The sequence below is a fragment of the Rhinoraja longicauda genome, chromosome 9 (assembly GCF_053455715.1).
Source record: "Rhinoraja longicauda isolate Sanriku21f chromosome 9, sRhiLon1.1, whole genome shotgun sequence".
Lineage (NCBI taxonomy): Eukaryota > Metazoa > Chordata > Chondrichthyes > Rajiformes > Arhynchobatidae > Rhinoraja > Rhinoraja longicauda.
In genome coordinates this window covers 37,928,326-37,950,821 of record NC_135961.1, presented here as the reverse complement: position 1 = coordinate 37,950,821, position 22,496 = coordinate 37,928,326, and the positions used below count along the sequence as shown (strand labels likewise).

Sequence of the window (22,496 nt, the reverse complement as noted above, 5' to 3'; positions counted from 1 at the left end):
GTGGAGGTGATCCCTGGTTAGAGACCGATTCAGGAGCTCCAAGCTGCGGAGAGTTTGAACCATCCCAGCGCGAGAGCTTCGATCACCCCGACGCGAGGGCTTTGGACCGCTGGCTGCGGGAGCTTTGATCGCCCCGACTGCGGATAGTTCGACAGCCCCGACCGCGGGAGAATAATGGATTTTATTACCTTCCATCACAGGTATGTGTGGAGCCGCTGTGGTGGATGTTTATGTTAACTTTTATTTTATGTGGCTATGTGTCTTGTTGCTTTTCACTTAGTATGGCTGTATGGTCACTCAATTCACCTGTACCTTAATTGGTACATGTGACAATAAACTGACCTTGACCTTAAAAAGTTCTATGTTTGCTGAATTGAAATGTACAAAATCTTGAGGTGCATATATAGGCTAGATCATGGCAAACCTTTCCCCTTGGTAAAGACATCTACAAGCCATGGGCACTACTCTAAGGCATGTGGTAGAAGATTTAGAGAATTTCAAGAGATATTATTTCACAGACATTGAAATCCAGAGGGAGTGCACTGCCTGATGGAGTGAACACCGGAGAAATTCACTCGGCCCCTCAAGCATATGCTACCATTCAGCGTGTTAATGGCTAATATGCCCCTGAACTCATCTCCTCCTCTGTGCCAAGTTTCATGTCATCAGAAAACTGTGAAATCATATACTCCGTCCTCTTCTCCAGAACTTAAGTATATATTGTAAATAGTTAAGTGCTGAGAATTGATTCTTGGGGACCTGTGCCCGACCCGCTGAGTCACTCCAACACATGGTGTCTATCTTTGGTATAAACCAGCATCTGCAGTTCTTTATTTCTATCAGTTATATCTTTCTAGCCTAAGGAACGGTTTATTCTGAGGCAGCAGAAATTATGTAATGCCCTCCAGGAGCTGTAGCCAGTGCAATGTGCTGTTGTCGAGGGCCATGAGGTCTACCCCTTCACCTGGAGGACAGTGCAGTCGAAAATGACCTGCTGCGCTGTTTGCTGGTCTACTCCACACACGCAGGCTGCTGATGAACGCAACCCCCAACGATGCATGTTGGCGTTGAACCGGCCGACCCCTGTGCGGAGCCGGTTCAGGGCAACCCACTCTTTGCGGGGCATGTCCGAGCCGGGTGGGGCTGCGGTGTTTGGTGCAACAGTAAATTGAGGAGGTCGCGAAGTCTGTTCCCAGCTGGTTCTCCATGCTCCTAGTATGTTGAAACCGGAGCTACAGAGGGTCACTGCATGACTGGAGAAAGGGTGACGAGATGACAGGCGTTGAGGTCCCAGTTGCTGTGAATCCTGGGCAAGGTGGTGCAAAGGATGTTTGGCGTCCGATGGGGCCTTGCACACCAGCCTATGAGTGAAGAACTCTGTAGCGGCCAGCTTCTCGTCTATCTCAATTAGCTCCCAAGCTGCCACTTGCATAGACCGGGACAGCGATAAGCGTAATAACTCGAACAACTAATAACAGAGATCCTCCCAGACGTTTAATAGTTAGTCTTCTTTATTTGAAGGTGCAATAAACATATTGGCATATCTCTTGTCATCGACTGGTTATTAATTGCTAGGTAAAATTCCATATCTTACCACAGTCTATGCGATCGTTACGAATTGCCAGATATAACTTCGACACAGTTTGCATTAATCTTCTAGTTAATAAAACTTACAGGCGATTACATCATGGCTGATAAATCTTTTGGCGGAGCTTCTAGCTGACCCTCTGTCAGCACCTCCCAGCTCACCACTATGCCCGCACGTACCCAACTGCCCGTACTCTGGCTCCGCCCAGCCCGTACGTAAGCATTGCATTAACTCTATAGTGTCCAAACTACAGCAGAATACAAGGTAGTGATATTAATAAGCAAAAATAACTAATAACTGCAAAATGGCTCCTACAAACTCTCTGCGAAGCTTGGCGGGGGCGATACCTGCGAGCACTGGCAGGGGATCCGTCGGAGTAGGGCACAGGCAGCCAGTGATGATCCGCATGGTGTCGTTGAGGGTGGCATCTAGTATGAGCGTTGCGGCACCATGATGTGGCGGCATACCCAGCGGCGCTGTACACGAGTGCAAGAGCACTGGTTCGAAGAGTAGATGTCCTGGTGCCCCATGACGATCCGGCCAAGCAACGCAGGAGGTTGTTCCGTGCCGAGACTTTAGCACGGAGAGCTTCAAGGTGGCCAGATCCAACTCTGTCCTCTATGCAATACACAATAAACAATCTTCAATCCATGTTAACAAACATCCCCCAGTACCATGAACTCTTGTGCATCAATTATTATTTATTTGTCTGTTTTTTAATATATATATATACTGAACTTTTGTTGTTGTTTATATTGTGTTTTACAGAGTACTACGTTTACATATCTGTTACGCTGCTGCAAGTAAGAATTTCATTGCTCCATTTTGGGGTATATGACAAAACCCTCTTGATGAATTATACAGGCATTTCAGTACAATTAGGATAAAGTCATACAACGGGAAACAGACCCTTCGGCTTAACTTGCTTATGCTAACAAACATGCCCCATCTACACTTGTCCATGTACTTGTCTAAATGTTTCTTCAACGTTGCGATAGTACATGCCTCAACTACCTCTTCCGGCAGCTTGTTCCACAATTTGTGTGAAAATTTTACCCCTCAGGCTCCTATTAAATCTCCCCCCCCCCCCCCCCCCCCTTACCTTAAACCTATGTCCTCTGGTTATCGATTCCCCGACTCTGGGCAAAAGACTGTGTTTACCCGATCTATTCCCATCAACGTGATCAAATTTAACTACTTTGAGATCTTGGTTTGCTCCCCAGAGCACATTTGCCTCTGCAGTAACGTGTTAGCTCTCTCAGGTATAGCCTGAAATCTTCGGTCAGGAAACAGTAAACAACAGGATCCAGGACGCAGTTGATGGACATCAGGCCCAGAGTGACCTGATGAACGTCATTGAAAGCCTTCCTGAAGAGGCAGTCATTTGAATGCACGACATCCAACACCAAAAGCATCCATGGCAGCTGGATCAGATGGTAAGGCAGAAAACAGACCATGTAGATGACCAGAACCGTCAGCACCATTCGGACCGCCTTCTTCTTCAGCTTGCGATGGGGCACTCTCAACGCTGCCTGCTCAGTTGACAGTCTTCGAAGGATCAGCACATAATTGCCAATGACTGCTCCCAAGGTAACAACAAAAGCCAACAACATGAGCGAATGGATCACCAACAGTTGCGACTTCGCATTTCCCTCCGTGTAATCCTCAAAGCAGCTCGTGGTGTTGCTATTTATTTTGTTTGTGTGTTTTTTGTGGTCGATTAAAATATAGAGCGAGCAGCAGACGATTAATAGCCAGATGAGGACGGTCACTCCGATGCCCCTGTTCCTCTGCACGGACTGAGCCGTTTTCACTGGGCGTGAAACAGCCAGGAAACGGGTGAAGCTGATGAGGGATAGGAAGAAGAGGGTGCTGTAGGTGTTGATGTAAAACAGAGAGCCGAAGAAACTGCAGGTGAAGTCGGGAAACCTCCAGTGGCCGTTGTGGTAGTAGTAATCGATCCAGAACGGAAGAAACGTTATGAACAGAAGATCGGCCAGTGTCAAACTGATCATGTAAATCTTGACTTCAGTCAGCCTTTTATTGGCTTTGTTACTGACCAAATAACAACATGCCGCTATGTTTTCCGGAAGTCCAATAATAAAGAGAAGGCTGTAAATTACAATGAAAAACGTGTACTTAAAGGCAGATGTCTCGTAGTATTGAGCACGGGTGCAGTTCATTTCTGCCGTCGGGCATCCGAGATAACGCTGAAGGTCGCGTTTCAATTAAGTGACACCCAAAGTGCTGGAAGAACTCAGCAGGTCAGGCAGCAGAAATGGAGGGAAATGGATAGACGACGTTTCGGGTCGGGGCCCTTCTTCAGACTGTCTCAGCCTCTCTGCTTGGTTGTGATAGCGATCACCTTGTCCCCGCTGTCATGCAAACTGCTCGGACACGAGGTCGCTTTTCTGCGTTGCAGATTTCTTCATTGATCGGTATCCGACTAATGAACAAGTTCTCAAACCGTCGCACCCACTTCCAACTTCTCTCTTTCTTCAGTCCAAAGGAAGGAAGCCCCGTTTTTCTGGTTTGTTTCTGTGGTAGGAACTGATGCTGTCCAATCAGACAGATTGAAATGTTGAGTAGCAAGAACCATGGCTGTCGCTGAGTCACGGCGGGCGACAACCGCTCTCTCTTAGGTCCCTTTTCTCTGACCCACGGGGAGGTCGGAATCTCTCGCTCACCAATCAAAGCAAGGACGGCGTTTCCAGGAATGAGGAGGAGGGGGACAAATCAGTCGCCATTTGAGCCGCTGGTTTCCCGCCATCACTTGTCTTCCACCCGAGTTTGGGGGAGCTGGAACTTTCAACCTTTATTGTCTTCCTTTGTAACCTCGGCCAACAACTTTCTCCTTCTTGGGCAGTCCTTCAGGGTCGAGGAGACCTTGCTTCCACGCTTGTTCCAGAGGTGTCTGATGAGGCTAGCATGGGACTCTTTCACAAGTGGGTCAGGAGGAAGGACATTCTTGCTATCGGGGGATTGCACGACAGGCGAGATCACGACCCCTACCACGCAACGTCTTGTGGAGTACAAGCGATGTACTGGAGGCAAGCACTTCCTATGGTTGCCAGTACAGCGGGACCGTCTTCGGGTCCCAGCAGCCTTGAATTGTCGCAGTTTTTTGCCAGAATTCTGCCAGAGGCTCTGAAGCCAAAATCGCCACTGAACTCGCAACACCTCAGTCCCAACCAAAAATCATTATGAATGGCACCACATAATTACAGTGCCTAATCACACCAGCTTCATCCCAATAAATTTAGTACAACTGCAAACCTCACGCTACATACCACAACATGCAATCTCACCACCCCAGTACAATCCACAACACTTCCTCATTCTTGTAGAAGACATGTTCCTGCATTAGAGGTAGCAAGAACTGATGAAAATGGGAGAAGCTTTCCTGCAAGGCCTGACCACCTCTGGAGGTATACAATGTTTGGTCATTGTCAGAGAGGCATAAGACAGGGTTGGATGAACATTTGAATTTGGGCGGTACGGTGGCGCAGCGGTAGAGTTCCTGCCTTACAGCGAATGCAGCGCCGGAGACTCAGGTTCAATCCTGTCTTCGGGCGCCGTCTGTACGAAGTTTGTACGTTCTCCCACTGACCTGCGTGGGTTTTCTCTGAGATCTTCAGTTTCCTCCCACACTCCAAAGATGTAGGATAGTGTTCATTGTTAATGTGCGGGGATCGCTGGGCGGCGCGGACCCGGTGGCCTGTTTGCGCGCTGTATCTCTAAATCTAAAAAATCTAAAATCTAAATCTAAATTGCCAAGGCATAAAAGACTATAAATGAAATACTGTAGATGAGATTAATATAGCTAGGTTGATGATCGGCAGGACATGATGGGCCAAAGGGCCTGTTGGGTGCTATATTCCTCGATTGATTCTATGAAATGCTACTTAGCTGCTGAGTATTTTCACTGTTCTTTATTTTTTGTTTTAATTGTTTTTTCTTTCTCCTTTTGGAAATAAAGGCCAAAACACCGTTTGACATACAGCATTTTAATGTTCTATGTTTAATGCATCAGCACTCTTTTTACAGTGATATTTAGCAGAATGTTACTCAATATTTGAGGATATATTACTCAATATTTCTCTCCTTGTGAAGCAGACCTTTTTTTATTCCATTTTTCTATTTTGTTTCCACCTTTCTGGAAATGGCTTATGGAATATGGTTCTCTCTGCTCTGGTTCTGAGCTCTGGCTCAGAGCTCTGGTATTTTCTCCATAACCCTACATTATTTCCTACATTCTCCCTACCCTTACTCATTGATTGGGTGGACTAATTTGAGCTTGTGTTATTTTGTGCCATTTGTCATAGTGTTCTTTGGGACCTCTTTGTATGGTGGAGATGGAAGAACGTGGATAGGCGATGTTTCGGGTTGGAACCCTTCTTAAGACTGATCTGAAGAAGGGTCCCGGCTCAAAACATCACCTGTCCATGTTCTCCCGTGTTGCTGCCTGACATGCTGAGTTGCTCGAGCACTTTATGTCTTTCCTTAGAGCTTAATGAGAAAGAACTTACTTATATTTTACAATTCCTTTTTCTTGCTTTGGTACCCAGGAGACCAATTGCAGTGGCTCTAGTTACATTTCAAAAGATATTCCTGCAAGCCTTTAAGGTTATGGAAACTAGTGGTGGAGGGATTTAAATCAGCTTACTTAAATGCTGGAATTGGAAGACAATGGAGACAGGGAGGATGAAGTTAAGGAGAAAAGGATGGCCAAGAGTTTGGCCAGCCAAAATAATATAGCCGAATCACAGAGGGGGAGCTGTGAGGGAGGATGTTGCTGATCTCTCATTGGAGAGAGAACATGTTGAAGGGCCGAACGGCATACTCCTGCACCTATTGTCTATGTATCTAGGAGGGGATTGACCGATGGGGTCCTTTGCAGGAGGGAGTGAACAGTCCCACGTGTGCTCTGCAAGATGGTGTCTGATTTAAACTCCATGTCACTGTCTAAATTCCTTTTCCCATCTAGAAACCTACAAATCTCCGCCCTGAGGGTGTAAATGGATATGGGCCAAATGGGACCAACTCAAAATGCCAACTTGGAATGAATCGACAAGATGGGCCAAATTACCTGTTTCTGTGCTGTCCAGCTCTATGAATTTTATAATCCTCTGCAGAAATCTTTCTTGAATAAAAGTAATCTTTGGTGAATGCCTCCCAAGAAATTCCATGCACCACTGTTCTTTAGTAATTTAAGAAAAAAGCTTCTTTAAAAAAAAAAAGATGTTTGATTGTTACTGAATAATACGAATATACTGGAAAGAATGGTGTAGGGGAGGAAGGGGAGGGGAGGAAGGGGAGGTGGTAGAGAAGGGAGGGGGTAGAGAAGGGAGGGGGAGAGGAGGGAGGGGGTAGAGGAGGGAGGGGGGAGAGGAGGGAGGGGAGGGTGGAGGGAGAGGGCGGAGGGAGAAGGGGGAGGGAGAAGGGGAGGGAGAGGGGGGAGGGAGAGGGGGGGGAGGGGAGGGAGAGGGGGGGAGGGGAGGGTGCTGCACCAATACAGGAGGTTTGGGCCCAACGGGTCCACTTCGTCAAGTATCCCTCTAAACCTTTCTTATCCATGTACCTGGCCATATGTCTTGTACATGCTGTTATGGTATCTGCCTCATGTATCACCACTGGCAGCTCATTCCATATACCCACATCTAGGGCCTTCCTGTGGATCACCTCAGCTGAGGTGCCTGACTAAGAACCAGTGTGGACCAGGGAAATCCAACTGGTGTAACTCCAGCTTTTTGTGTCTATCTTCGGTTTAAACCAGCATTGGCAGTTCCTTCCTACACAAATCAAACTGGTTAATTAATTAACTATTGAAGTGTCTGGCGATATGCCACTTAAGCGTAGTAATGGTAGCCAGCTTCACTATCTCTTCCAGATATCCACCACTCTGTGTAAAAAAAATCTCCCCACAGATCCTTTTGTTTGTTACCTCCTCAAAAAGGATCAAGAGGACTGGAATACAAAAACAGAGATATAATGCTGAGGCTCTATAAGGCACTGGTCAGGCCACATTTGGAGTACTGTGAGCAAATTTGGGCCCCATATCTGAGGAAGGGTGTGCTGGCTCTGGAGAGGTCCAGAGGAGGTTTAAATGAATGATTCCAGGAATGAGTGGGTTAGCATATGATGAGCGTTTGACAGCACTGGGCCTCTACTCACTGGAGTTTAGAAGGTTGAGGTGGGACCTCATTGGAACTTACAGAATAATGAAAGGTATAGATAAAGTGGGTGTGGAAAGGATGTTTTCGCAGATGGGAAAGTCTAGGACTAGAAGTCATGGCCTCAGAATTAAAGGGAGCTCTTTTAGAAAGGAGGAGGAACTTCTTTAGCCAGAGGGTAGTTAATTTTGTGGAACTCATTGCCATAGAGGGTTGTGGAGGCCAAGTCAGTGGATATTTCTAAGGCAGGGATAGACAAATTTTGATTAGAACGGGTGTCAAGGGTTATGGGGAGAAGGCAGGAAAATAGGATTAGGAGGCAGAGATCAGCCAGGATTGAATGGCGGAGTGGACTTGATCGGCCAAATGGCCTCATTTTACTCCTATAACTTGTCAATCAAAATAATGAGACAGGATTTACCCCACAGAAAACTACCTTTTCACCTTTTCAAATACATATACATCCTGTGGACTTGGGTACTTCCATAACTAAAGCTCCGCTGGTTAGATCAATTTTAAGGGCCACACAGGCAACAGCTAGTTTGAAGACATCTATATACAAAAACTCTCGTTTATTTGTTTGTTTGTTCCTGAATTACAGCCAAAACGATACATGGTAGCGCGACAATTTTAGGCCCACCTTACTCACCCGTAGTCCTTTGGTGCTAATGGAAGTAGTTTCATTGAAATCGGCGTTATATTTTTAAAGTTATTCACATTTTAAAGTTTCAATCTATCTCCTAGGGAGGGAGGGAGGGGGGAGGAGGAAGGATAAGGGGGGTTGAGGGGGATGGAGTGGGGGGGGGGAGGAGGGAGGGGGGGAGGAGGGAGGGAGGGGAGGAGAGGAGGGAGGGGGTGGAGGGAGGGGAAAGAGGGAGGGAGGGGAAAGAGGGAGGGAGGGGAGGGGAGGGGAAGGGGAGATGGGGAAGGGGGAGAAGAGGGGAGGGGGGTAGGAGAGGGTGCTGCACCAATGCAGGAGGTCCACTTGGTCTAGTTGAGGATAAAAGTATGTGTATATTAAATCAGTTTATTCACATCCCACACTCTCTTCTACCTTATATTATTTCAAATGTTCCTATCTTTCTTCTTTCCCTCAGCATGACCATATGTCAATGGGATAACACAGACTTGCTGAAATTGTCCATTAACATTTGGTAGCACTTTGCCTTGTTTCTTTTGATTGGTATTCTTATATTTTTCATGCATTATGCCATAAGTGACACCCAAACCACACATATTACATTTCTTATTATCATGTCTGAATCTGCCTTTTTATTTTAGATTTCTAATATCCACCATATTTTATTTTCATTGTTTAGAAGATGGCTAGGCTGGAAACACTATGACGATTCCTTGGGGAACTATTTTGTGAAGATCTTCCTCTAGTGTTCTCTACAAAGCATAAATGAATAATTATCAGTCAAGATATCAGTAAATGCTTAAAATCAAACAATATCATTAAAAAATATTGGAGGAATGCTTAGCTTTTACAGTTTAATGAAGATTATAATTAGCAGCTATAATTTTCTAAGGTTTAGTGTAAACCCATTGCTAGTTCTTTTGGGCCTACCACACCTAAAATTCAATAGTCATAATTTTCAATCTTTAATAGAAATTTGAAACAGAAATTACTGATCCACTGGAATCACCTTTTCGATGATAAGCACAGAACCAGATATATTTATGGCTCAGAAGCAGACCGTTCAACAACTTGTCCCAGGGTCTGCAATTGTAATCGAGTAATCCCAATTGTGACTGTTCATCAATTTCCAATGTTTAATTATTTTTCCATTACTCATACAAAATCTCGAAGAAATAAAATCTGCCAAACCTCTTCATTCCATCAAATGCATCAAATTCCATCAAATACCTTGGTATAATTATCACTTCGAATACAGCACAGCTATTTGAAGCTAATTATGGGAAACTGATATCTGAGATAAAGGATGATTTGGCTGGATGGGAGATTTTACCGTTGACTCTGGTGGGAAGAGTAGAAACAGTCAGAATGAATATATTGCCAAGACTGTTGTTTTTGTTCCAATCGTTGCCTATTATGATCTCGGGAGCTTTTCTAAAAAAACTGGATAAAATTATATCGAAATTCTTATGGCAAAGTAAAAAAGCAAGAATTAAATACAAGACGCTTCTTAGCAAAAAAGAAAAGGGAGGGTTGAACTTGCCTAATTTAAGAAATTATTATTGGGCAACGCAACTCAGAGCCTTAATCATGTGGACCACTAAAGAGAAAGATTCAATGTGGGTGGAGATGGAGCAAAACGCTTGTAAAAATTTGCCTTTAGAATCACTCCCATTTTTAAACGAGAAGGCCCTGAAGAGGCTCAGGATGGGCAACGAGTGGATTAGGGTAACAATGAAAATCTGGTCAGCAGTAAGAAAGAAGCTGAAGCTGTCAAATTCGGTAAGCAGGGCTACTAGAATAGCAAAAAACCCAGACTTTGTACCATCTACCATGGACTCAGGATTTGACAGATGGGCTGACAAAGGGCTAATATACATAGATCAAATGTTTCAGGGACAAACAATGAAAATATTCACACAACTTCAAAAATAATTCAATTTACCTGCTCATGACTTTTACAAATTCTTACAGCTAAGAGATTACCTACAGAAACATCAGGAATGGGAGAACATCTGCAAGACTCCATCTAAATTAGAGGAAGTGTTGTGGGGGTTCTCGGAAGACAAGTCAAAAAAAGGGATTATATCAAAAATTTATGAAGCACTACAACATGAATCCAAAGAGAACAACTTACATATCAAAGAAAAATGGGAACTGGAAGCGAATATCATAATATCAGAAGAAGGGTGGGAGGAATCATTTAAAGAGGGACATAAACTAACTAAGAGCCCAACATGGAGGGAATTTGACTGGAAAGTTAAAATGCGTTACTTTTATACTCCATTCATTACATCGAAATATAGTAATACAACTGATTTATGTTGGAGGGAGTGTGGAGAAGTTGGGGACTCCACTCATATATTCTGGGATTGCCCAAAAATACAGGATTTCTGGAAGAATATTCAAAAGGAAATTAAACAGATTATGGGCATTAACTTCCCTCTGGAACCAGCACTTTACATTTTGGGTATAATTCCTGACAGTATGACAGATAAGAGTTCGAAACATTTACTGACAATCCTGCTGCTGATAGCAAAGAAGACGATAACAACTTCGTGGTTGAAACCACAGCCTCCAAGCATAATGCAATGGAGAGATAGGGTAAAAAATGTGTATATAATGGAAAAAATCACAGCAAGGTTACAGTTGACAACAGACATGTTTGATAAAAGATGGTCATTATTAATACAGGCAATGCCGGGACTCGAGTCTCTTCCGTTTTTGGGAACTTAAAGTAAGGGTATTTACATTCAATATGCATCTCCTATGTTTGTTTAGTTTGTGTTTGTATGTATGTAAAAAAAAAAAACAATAAAAATAAAGTTAAAAAAAAAAAAAATTTCCAATGTTTAATTATTTTTCCATTACTCATACAAAATCTCGAAGAAATAAAATCTGCCAAACCTCTTCATTCCATCAAATGCATCAAATTCCATCAAATTTCAATCTATTAGTGCTCTAATGCACACATGACATAGAAGCAGAATTAGGCCATTCAGCCCAACGAGTCAACCGTTCATGGCTGATTAACTTTTCCCTCTCAACCCTTGCCCTCTCCCCGTAACCTTTGACGCCCATACTAATCAAGAACCTAATAATCCTCTTTGAGTTTCTGTTGCTTCTCAATACATTCCCATCAGTTCCATTCTCCCACATATTTTTTCCTGCAACCCATTTTCTTGCAGGTGCCCATCAATTCCCCATCCATGCACACTAGGAGTAATAAACAGCAGAAACCTTATCTATTCACCTGCTCGTCTTTGGCATGTGGAAGGAAACCCATGCTGTCACAAGGAGAATGGATAATCTCCACACAGACAATGCCAGAGGTCAGGAATGAACCAAGGTGATGTAAGGGTTATGGGTAGGCATCCATCGATCTGCCTGAGATGATGGTGTGGCTTTGACGTTGTCCTGCTTGGAGAGGGGAATGTTTAATTGTCCTCTACATTTGGTTTGTCCGCAAGACTGCACAGATAATTGGAAACAAAGACCTACCAGCATCTGCATTCCGCCTATTGACCTAATAGACTGATTCCGGAGGAACGGCATGGCTGCTATATCTGGGGCCTACTTTGTTGCAGGAGTTGCCAGAAGGTGAACGCACAAGGGATCAGTCGACCACCTGTAGAGACTCCAGCTCAATGCCTTTGGCTCTCCACTGCCATAAGGCATTGGGGCAATGATTTGACGCCTAGCTGGGACCTGGTTGACTGACACAGGGTACGTCCACACACCAGTGGGGTACACATCGCAACTTTGGGGGCAAGGGTTCCTCCGAGCCCTCACACAGTTTCGCCCGGGACCAAAGGTAGTCCCAGATCCCGTATGTTGCCATGAGGAAGCAGGGGGGATTTATGCACTCAGCTCCCTGTTTCGCAAGATTTGCAAGCCAGAGGCGTCTTGATTTATGCCAGCCCACTAGACACCCTTAGTTGTGACTCACATCATGAACTATACAATGATGTAAGGGTTAAAACAACTTTTTCAGCTGAAATGGAGCGGTCTGCAATGTCGAGCAAACAGGCTCACTTAGTAAAACAATTAGGTGCCTACAAAAATAATTGGACTCACTTGGAAATACTAGTAAATCATGAGGCCTCAGATCATGTAGCCTCAAGAACGTACAGTAATAAGACAACGTTTTCTTCTAGAGTGGGGAAGGGATGGAGAGCGAAGGAATGCAAGGGTTACATGAAATTAGAGAAACCAAATTCATACCGCTGGGTTGTAAGCTGCCAAAACGAAATATGAGGTGTTGTTCCTCCAATTTGCGTTGGGCCTCACTCTGACAGCGGAGTAGGCCCAGGACAGAAAGGGCAGTGTGGGAACGGGAAGGGGAGTTATAATGTTTGGCAACTGAGAGATCGCGTTGGCCAAGGCATACTGAGCTGAAGCAAAACGATCGCCCAATCTGCACTTGGTCTTAGGAAACCACACTGAGAACAATGGATATAGTAGATGAGGTTGAGGTTGAGATAATTTTAAAAGCAGTAATCTACAACTGTTGTTTGTAGATTAGGGAAGAAGCGTAAGCTTATTGAGTATATAAATGCAGGTTGCGAGTGAACTCACTGGACTTCACATCGGACTGGGACAGTAAATTGCATTAGTGTGTGGGGAAGTGATGGAATCTGGGGGCAACTGATGAGGAATGTGGAGTGGATGGGTTACCGAGAAAATTAGTGATGGGAATGCTCAGTGAGATAGCAAAGATTCGATAGGCTGAAATGGCCACCTTCTATGCTGCAAGTTACAAGATATGAAGAACTGAAAATTGTGAGATATTCAGTCGACCTGTGGATTGCCAGTATTTCAGACTAATGCATGACAAACAACAGAAGTGCATTTCTCTCTCCCCAAAGAGCAGAGATGAACGCAAGCAAAGATTGTGGGAAAAGAACTGTTAAACAATGGTTAGTATTCACATGTGTTTCACATAAGAAAATACATGGGGCTAAAATATATCTTGCTGTTAAAAGAGTGAGTCAAAAAAGCTTTGTACACACTGTGGTAGAGAATTAGTAATGCATGTTGTGTTGCACAATGTATCACAGAGAGATTCTGAGTCATTAGCTAGTAATATATTAAAAATTAACTAATCCATTAAACTGTCAGATGCTATTTCAATGTATTAAATACTTGTACATGATTATTACAATGGTTATTTGTTGCATCGTGGAATAAGAAATTACCCAAACTATTGAACTTTTGCCCAAGTTTATAATTTTTATTTTGTGCTTCAGTTCTTCAGAGCAGGAGAATACCAGAACATGTCAAACCTTAATTTCCATGAATGCTCGCTTTGGAAGGTGAATAATTGCTTTGGAAGGAAAACCAAATATGGAAAGTTTTGAGGCACAAGGGTGTGTCCAGTGGGAAATGTTGCCCTTCTGGTTCCCTCCACAGATACTGCTTGACCTGCTGAGTTCCTCCAGCAGTTATTTTCACTGACCATATTTTTCCAGGACTGTCGTTCATAACAATGCAAAACTGAACAATGCATTTACCTGAGCATACCAGAAACTTCTTCCTTGTATGACCCTTTCGTACTTGCCGCGCTCGATAACCAAATCGGAAAGACTGCAAAGATTCTGTGACATATTTTTGTTCTGGCGAGACACATACCATCACCAACAGTTTGGCATCACCCCCTAAAAGCACAGGAACACAGCATTAGTTAGAGTTAATGTTACTTTATTTATTTATGTAATTATGAGTAAATTATAGTTCTGAATCTATTCTCATTTGATTTGACACTTATCTATCAAATTGTTTTGACACTTATTTTTAGTTACAATTCTGAAAAAAATAAACATGCTTCAAGGCAACTAGCTCTCCAATTGAATACATATTCAAACCTTTGACACAAATATGGAAAATCAAACAGTAATTGATATTGGAAATCTGAAATAAAACAAAAAAATTCTGGAAGCACTTAGTAGGATCAGGCATCAGTGGAAATAGAAATATATTAAATGTTCCTGAACTTCTGTCAAAATTAAAATGTTGACTCAATTCCTCTTTCCATGTGTTTTTGGCATTTTCTTAGGTAAATTTGGAATTGTTTTGGTTCTTATTCCAAATTCAGCAGGATCGTACTTGAATATCCAAGTACAAATTAAGTTCAGGTTTTCTTATTGTTGCATATACTGAGGTAAGTGAAAAGTTTTGTTTTGCACGTTATCCAAACATCATCGCGGGGGTGCGGAAGGTTCTGTTTTTGAAAGGAACTGGCAACAGAGATGCATGCCAATTGCCATCTTCATCACCCTGTCCAACCTACATGCCATTTGCAGAGAACCATGCGCAGTCATAGATTTCTCTGTTCCACAACACACTCCAGGGCTCTCCTGTGCAATTTGCCATTCCTTGTCCCACTTTCACATCTGATCTGGATCTTCATGACCTTTTTCTCAATAAAAACTGACGTTAAGTATTCATTTTGTATCTACCTCATCTCCTGTGGCTCTACACAAAGACGGCAATGCTGATCTTTAAGGGGACTATGCTGATTTCTCCCTAGCCACTTTTTTAATAAGAATGTTCCTGTAGAATCTGTTACATTTTTCCTGTACCTTTCTCCATAAATACTTAAAAACTGATAAAATTAAAGTAATTGGTCCCAAGATCTTCCCGACTGACACTTCAGCCACTTGCTCTAACTCAGTCCCTAAAAGGAGGTCCAGTATTGCAAGACAGCTTTTTTGGACACATTAAGAAATTTCATCCCGCCCAAATTATTAATACTATGGGAGTCTCAGACAATATCAGGGAAGTTGAAATCTCTCACCTATACTACTCTCTTATTCTTGCAACTATCTGGAATCTGCAATCACCCCGACATCTGCCCTTCTAATTCCTGCTGGCCGATACCACAGTTCCATCAAAGTGATCATTCCCCTCCTGTTTCTAAGTTCTAAGATCCATACAGCATCACTGGATGATCCCCTGAAAATATTATTTCCAAGCACTGTAGTTATGTCCATCCTTATCATAAATGGCAACAGCCCCCCCCCCCCCAACTCTCTTGTGATGTTTATTCACACTCCACACTTGAAAGGCTTCATGCTATCACGAAAGCTATTAGTGCAGTAACTGAAGCTGACCTAGATTCAAAAGGCTTATTGTGGTTTAATATAAGTGCATTATTTTCCCTCACTGTTAAGAGAAACATTTCTGACTTGTGCTATCATTAAGAATAGTACCATCCTGTACAAAGAATGGATAAACAAAAAGGAAAGATAGATCCACATGGTATCCATCCGATCTGGTCAATATAACCATCCCATTTAGATGATATAATTTGAAAACAGTCTAAGAATATTGAAGGAAGGAGGATTTCTAGGAGTAACAGAGAAAAGATACAGAGTCCACTCCTCCGCCTCTGTCATCAACAGGTGTGTGTGTGTGTGTGTGTGTGTGCGTGTGCGCGCGCATGCGTGCGTGTGTGTGTCATGTTTCTGTTATGACTAAATCATCTTATTCCCCGGAGCCAATCTATGTCCAACATCATTTGTCTTATCTGTTAAGCCTCTTGCATTGAAATAAATGTAGTTTAAACCATTGGTCTTTCCTTTCTCTTTCCTGTGCTCCTGCCCTTCCTGTCTGCTATTCTTGCTGTTGTTGATGGCAATATTTTCCTCCAACTGCCTCCTTTCTGCTCTGAGACCCTCATTCCTGCCATGCTGGGAGTATTCCAGAGAAGATGCATCGATTGATGCCTCGAGTATCCAGCCATGTTGAAATTTTGCAGGCTAAGTCAAACTGAAAGCAAAGTGTTGAATCTCAGCTTGGCCATGCCCTCATTCAGAAGCATCAAGCAATTGAAAGACGTTAAGCATACATAAATGAATAGAAATTTGAAAGTAAGGTGCAGCTTGTTAATTTTGCACAAAGTGTCCTTCTGCAAATTGTAGTTGTGTGCATTATGAATCATAGTGCAAGCACCTGAAATCAAAAACTATTGGCAATTGTGAAACAATTTTTACTGAACATGTACATACCCAAGGAATCTTGGAGTAGATGAGTCAGCTTGCTGTTTCGATAAGGTATATGTGAACGTTGTTCTGCCAGTGCTCCAAGCACATCAGACAATGCTGATAAGCTGCGATTTATAAATGAAGTCTCTCTCAAAGCTGCACCAGTTACTCCTGACATTCCTGTCAGAAATCAAACCACAGGTTAAACTTGAAAGCTGGACACAAAGTGCTGGAGTAACTCAATGGGTCAGGTACCATCTCTGGAGAAAAAGGATAGATAATGTTTCGGGTTGGGACCTTTCTTTAGATGAATAGGGGGTGGGAAGAGCTGGAGGTGAGAAGGACAAATCTAAATTTCATCATTAACTCAAAAATGTATATGGTCTTTTAAATTTGCTTTCCTTTCTTGCCTGTGTATTGCATGTTCACTCAGGGCAGAATTATACTCCTGGGAATACACAAATGGCAATTATCAGCTAATTATTGATACATTTAATATTTGATCAGGAGCAGATATCCGTGCTGGTTTAACCTCTCTCTAGCCCAGGATACTAAAGATAATTATAATGGCCCACTGCTGCACAACTAGGAGGATAATGCCTTTTCAAATTGCTCAGAACATGGCCCACTTAAGGCTTGGTCAAGATTTTCTATTTTCATGGATTTTGGAAACTTCTTTAGATTTTTAGAATTGTCATCTGCCATGATGATAATCTATGGATGTCAGCTTTTTTTTCTGATTATCATGTACTGGAGGAGGGTGTTCTAACTCCTTGAATAGTCAGCACCAACATCTTGGAGGTCTGATGCTGCACAGTAGACTATGTGTAGGAAAATAACTTCAGATGCTGGTTCAAATTGAAGGTAGACACAAAATGCTGGAGTAACTCAGCGGGTCAGGCAGCATCTTAGGAGAATGCTCCTGACCCGCTGAGTTACTCCAGCATTTTGTGTCTACCTGCACAGTGGTCTGATCAGCACAGATACCATAAGGAGTTTCAATATTCTCTTAAATCCCATTCCACCTTTAAACCATACAAAACACTGGGCATTTTTCATGTGGTTTAAAAAAAAAAAAGATATCCTACGTAGGTGGTTGCCAGGAACCAAAATACACCTCAAGTGCACAATAGAACACGTATACTGATTGCACATGTGCATCATGCATGGTTTTGCCACTGGGAAAGTAGAATCATGTTAAAATGAGTGCGGATGCAGTAGAGTGCATCTCTGAGCTAGTTGGTTCCCTCATCAATCAGGGTCACTGTCAAAAATCAGAAGATGGAAAGTGCAAAATCACATATTGTAGATTCACTGCCTTTTATGTGGTATGAAAAGTAAATATCAAGGTTATCAACAGAGGAAAACCAGCCACTTTATACCTGTATTTCAGCAGGTTCTAAGTTATCTGTTAGTAATTTAGCATATCTAATTATCCTTGTTGGTATCTAGATATTTGATGAAGCAAACCTCGGTACACGTAACAATGAACTAAACTAAAACTAAAAGTGTCTAATTTGTTCACTGTAGTGGCTAGCTTGTTCGAGTGGAAGGATTTAATGCCGCTTACCGATACATTCACTGCCAGCAAGATCCACCAGCTGTAGCTTGCTTTTGAGATGTCTTGAAAACATAGTAGATTCTGTGGTTGAGTGCTTCATAGCCACGGATTGTGAAGACTGAGAATTCAATGATGCGCTTTGCATCCATATATCTAGAACAATAAAGTTTTAAAAAACTGAAAAATAATCAACAAACTCCATTACTGGGAAAATGTTCTCTTCAGGCTTCCTTACCTGGCCTATTGTCAGCAGTGGCTTTTGTGGTTACAGTGATTGTTATCACAAGATGGGACCGCGAGGAATGTGCATGGATTAGTGTTGAATGCTTGGCTCTATGTCGTAACCCATGGGAGATTATATTCAGAATTGTTGCAGGATTTTCAACATATCTGTATTACAGCAAACAATGATGTTATAAGCTCATAAAGCAAGAAACATGATCTATTTTGTATTTCAAAGAACAAATGTTTAATATTAAATAATTAAAGCTATTTGATGCCAGTACTCTTTGGGAGCTATCTTGAAAGATAATTATTGATGCAGTCTCATGGAATCAAAATGACTGAATGCAAGGTAGAATGCTTTCTTAGTAGAGTTTCAGAATCTGCAGTTGCATGAATTCTTTTATCCTATGCTAATCGTATAACCCTGGACATAGGTTCCTTACGCTACCTTCTGGTCCAGAATTGTCTTTGTTTTTAATCCCTCAAAGAATATGAATAACTTTCAGAATGACACAGATACAGTTCTTACTCTGTAATGGTAACTTATCTAGTTTGAGTATGGATAACCAAGTGAAATTCTGTAATAGAAAAGCAGAAGCTTCTTCTGTAGTTTCACAGATTCTGCTTACTCTTGGCTGTCATGCTAAACATCTCGTTCACAAGTTATAGGAGTAGAATTAGGCCATTCGGCCCATTGAGTCCACTCCGCCATTCAATCATGGCTGATCTCTGCCTCCTAATCCTGTTTTCTTGCCTTCTCCCCATAACCCTTGACCCATTCTAATCAAGAATTTGTCTATCTCTGCCTTAAAAATATCCACTGACGGCCTCCACACCCCTCTATGGCAATGAGTTCCACAGATTAACTACCCTCTGGCTAAAGAAGTTCCTGGAAAGACAGGATGCTGAGAGCTCTCTTATGCCTGCATTAAGGAGGCAATTAAACACACCTGAGCAATTACAAACACCTGTGAAGCCATGTGTCCCTGAAAAGGGGGGACTATGTAAAAACACAGCTGTACTTTCTACATGGTGGAACCAAAATGTATAAAAATGGTCTTTAATAAAATCTTACAATGTGCACTTTAACCACGTGATATTTTCTATTACAAATCTCAAATTGTGGAGTACAGAGGCAAATAAATAAATGATGGGTATTTGTCCCAAACATTATGGAGGGCACTGTATGTAAACATCTCACTCTGTAAAACACTTATTGAACAAAAATAGTGCAGTATAGATATATACAAACACACAAATAATAATAGTGCAATGTCAAAAATAATGCCCCCAAGTCTATGTAACTCTGAGCATCTTTGGAGGTTGTTGTGTTTAATAGCCTGATGGTTGTAGGGAAGAACCTGTTCCTGAACTGGAGGTTCCAATTTTCAGGCTCCTATTGCTTCTTCCCGATGGCAGGAGTGAAATTAGAGTGTGGCCAGGGTGGTATGGGTCTCTGATGATGTTGGTTGCCTTTTTGAGGCAGCGACACTTGTAGGTCTCTTCGATGGTGGAGAGGTCAGTGCCTGTAAGAAAATAACTGCAGATGCTGGTACAAATCAAAGGTATTTATTTCACAAAATGCTGGAGTAACTCAGCAGGTCAGGCAGCATCGCAGGAGAGAAGGAATGGGTGATGTTTCGGGTCGAGACCCTTCTTCAGACTGATGTCAGGGGGGCGGGACAAAGGAAGGATATAGATGGAGACAGGAAGATAGAGGGAGAACTGGGAAGGGGGAGGGGAAGAGAGGGACAGAGGAACTATCTAAAGTTGGAGAAGTCAATGTTCATACCGCTGGGCTGCAAGCTGCCCAAGCGAAATATGAGGTGCTGTTCCTCCAATTTCCGGTGGGCCTCACTATGGCACTGGAGGAGGCCCATGACAGAAAGGTCAGACTGGGAGTGGGAGGGGGAGTTGAAGTGCTCAGCCACCGAGAGATCAGGTTGGTTAAGGCGGACTGAGCAAAGGTGTTGAGCGAAACGATCGCCGAGCCTGCGTTTGGTTTCGCCGATGTAAAAAAGTTGACATCTAGAGCAGCGGATACAATAGATGAGGTTGGAGGAGGTGCGTGTGAACCTCTGTCTACAATAGATTAGGTTGGAGGTGCAGGTGAACCTCTGTCTTACAATAGATGAGGTTGGAGGAGGTGCAGGTGAACCTCTGTCTACAATAGATGAGGTTGGATAGGTCAGTACCTGTGATGGACTGGACAGTGTTCACCACTTTTTGCAATCTTCTTTGTTCCTGGGCATTCGAGTTGTTGAACCAGGCCGTGATGCAACCAGTCAATATGCTCTCTACTGTACACCCGTAGAAGTTCAAGAGAGTATTTGTTGACATACCCCAGTAAAGCAATAACAATGCCTCTTCCCATTGCGGTCACTCACTGAGAGAGACTGGACAGATTCAATAAACCTAGCTGGTGACTCACATGCAAGATGCTGGAGATGTTACAGGAAGGAACAATCTGGGTCAGGTGGCACAGCTGCTGTATGTTTCTAGTTGTTAATGAACCGAATGGTTCTGGACAGAAAGCAAACAGTGGTGAATCTTTTGGAAGGTGACTAGTTGCATTGTGACCACTTGCAGGCATAATTGTGCAGACTCCTGAGATTCTGCCTGACCCACCGAGTTACTCCAGTACTCTTGCCTTCTTTTGTTAACCAGCACCTGCAGTTCATTGTTTCGACGTATTAGTGGAATCCATCTAGAAAATGCCACATATGTTTGCAATTAATTCTTTGTTCCCGGAAAGAGTGGCCACCAGCACCAATCAAATAGGCTATACTATTAGCTTCCATGCAATCATTAATATTGTCAATAATCTTGAGGGTGATCAATCACATTAATCTTGGTTAATCAGTCTCAATGCTCTGCAGCAAAATGCGGAGCAGCTCACTGATAGCAGCACCGCAGGAGGGCAAGAGACTATGTACGACAAGCTTTCACAGAATCAAGGAAGACTTCACTGAGGGCCATGGCCCACACTCAGCCTCTGCTGACTCTCTAGAGTCGGAGAACTGTACAGCATAGAAAAAGGGGCACCACATTTTCCTGCATTAAATTTCATCTGCCATATGTCCCCATTCCAAGGACACTCTCCACTTTGAAGTTTACTATTATACTCACAAAAGTTTAGCACATTTCCCTCCCATCTGAAAAGCAACCTTTCTTTCCACTACTCGTGATTCACTTACATCCTTTAATCTTTTATTGTGGTCAATGCTCACAGCAGTCTTCTTTACATGGGAGAAACTAAACAAAGATTGTGTGACTGCTCTGTGGAGCACCTACATTCATTCCTTCGGAGTCCTGCTCTTACAACAGGCTCAATGGCAAGCTTGAGGGATAATAGTTCTGCCCTTGTTAACCAATCAATCAGATAACTTCACTGCAACTGATCACCATGGTAATCCGGTCCGCAACCTATCAGAGATATTTCCTTTGTCCTCTGCATCCCTCCCTCAGTTTCGTGTTTTTTCTCTTTCCAAACTTTTGATGAAGGATCTTTGACCTGCTGCATTAACCCTTCTACACTCTCCACACATGTCCAACCAGCTGATTGTTTCCAACATTTTTTACTTTTGACACTCCGCTCCCTGTTCCCTGTCACTCAATGTTCTATGCACGTTGATATTTCACTTTTGATCAAAGTTCATTTTTTTCATTTTTCATCTGCTATCACATTCCACCTCTTCTATCCATACTTCATGTTGCCTTGTATGCCAAACGTTGTGTCAACCCTGCATAAATATAGGTGAAGCAGACCAAGTCAGAGCCCTTTATGGAGTACATATGTGGCAGTCCACGCCTTGATGCAACAAGACAGAGACAAAATTCAGGTATGGGCAAATAGGGAGCAAATAATATCCGTGTCACCAAAGTGCCTGGCAAAGTCCATTTCCGACATGACAGAATTTAACCACCAATCTTTGATTTTTGATGGTCATGGCCAAGCTCTGCTGGATCAGCTATGCCCAGATATATGGATAGGAAGGGTTATAGGGCGACGGGCCAAATGTAAGGAAATGGGATTAACCCAATCAACTTGGTCAGGGCAGGCCGACGTGCATTTCTGTGCTGTGTAGCACGGATACAAGAGCAGGTCAGAGGCTGGGTATCCTGTAGCAAATGATTCACCTCCTGATACTCAAAACCTGTCCACCAACTACAAGGCACATCAGGAGAGTGCCAGAATATTCTCCATTGGCTGGATGAGTACAGCTCCAACAGCACAAACATTTGACATTATCCATGGCAAAGCAGATCAATTGGTTGACACGTCATCAACCAGCCTAACAATTAATTCCCTCCACCACTGGTC

General features: G+C 43.0%; 2 protein-coding genes across 2 annotated transcripts in view; both read right to left on the bottom strand.

Annotated features, from left to right (window-relative positions):
• Positions 1-1,681: 1,681 nt before the first annotated feature.
• LOC144597057 (uncharacterized) overlaps positions 1,682-22,496 on the bottom strand; it is an 83,107-nt gene continuing 62,292 nt past the window's right edge. The window contains 5 exon segments of the mRNA XM_078405971.1: positions 1,682-2,206; positions 13,915-14,058; positions 16,411-16,566; positions 17,957-18,065; positions 18,145-18,337. Of these exon segments, the coding sequence (XP_078262097.1) occupies positions 1,836-2,206; positions 13,915-14,058; positions 16,411-16,566; positions 17,957-18,065; positions 18,145-18,337 (973 nt within the window). The 3' untranslated portion in view covers positions 1,682-1,835.
• LOC144596966 (platelet-activating factor receptor-like) lies at positions 2,709-3,785 on the bottom strand. Its single transcript, XM_078405867.1, has one exon. The coding sequence runs from the start codon at positions 3,769-3,771 to the stop codon at positions 2,779-2,781; it is 993 nt and encodes a 330-aa protein (XP_078261993.1). The 5' UTR covers positions 3,772-3,785; the 3' UTR covers positions 2,709-2,778.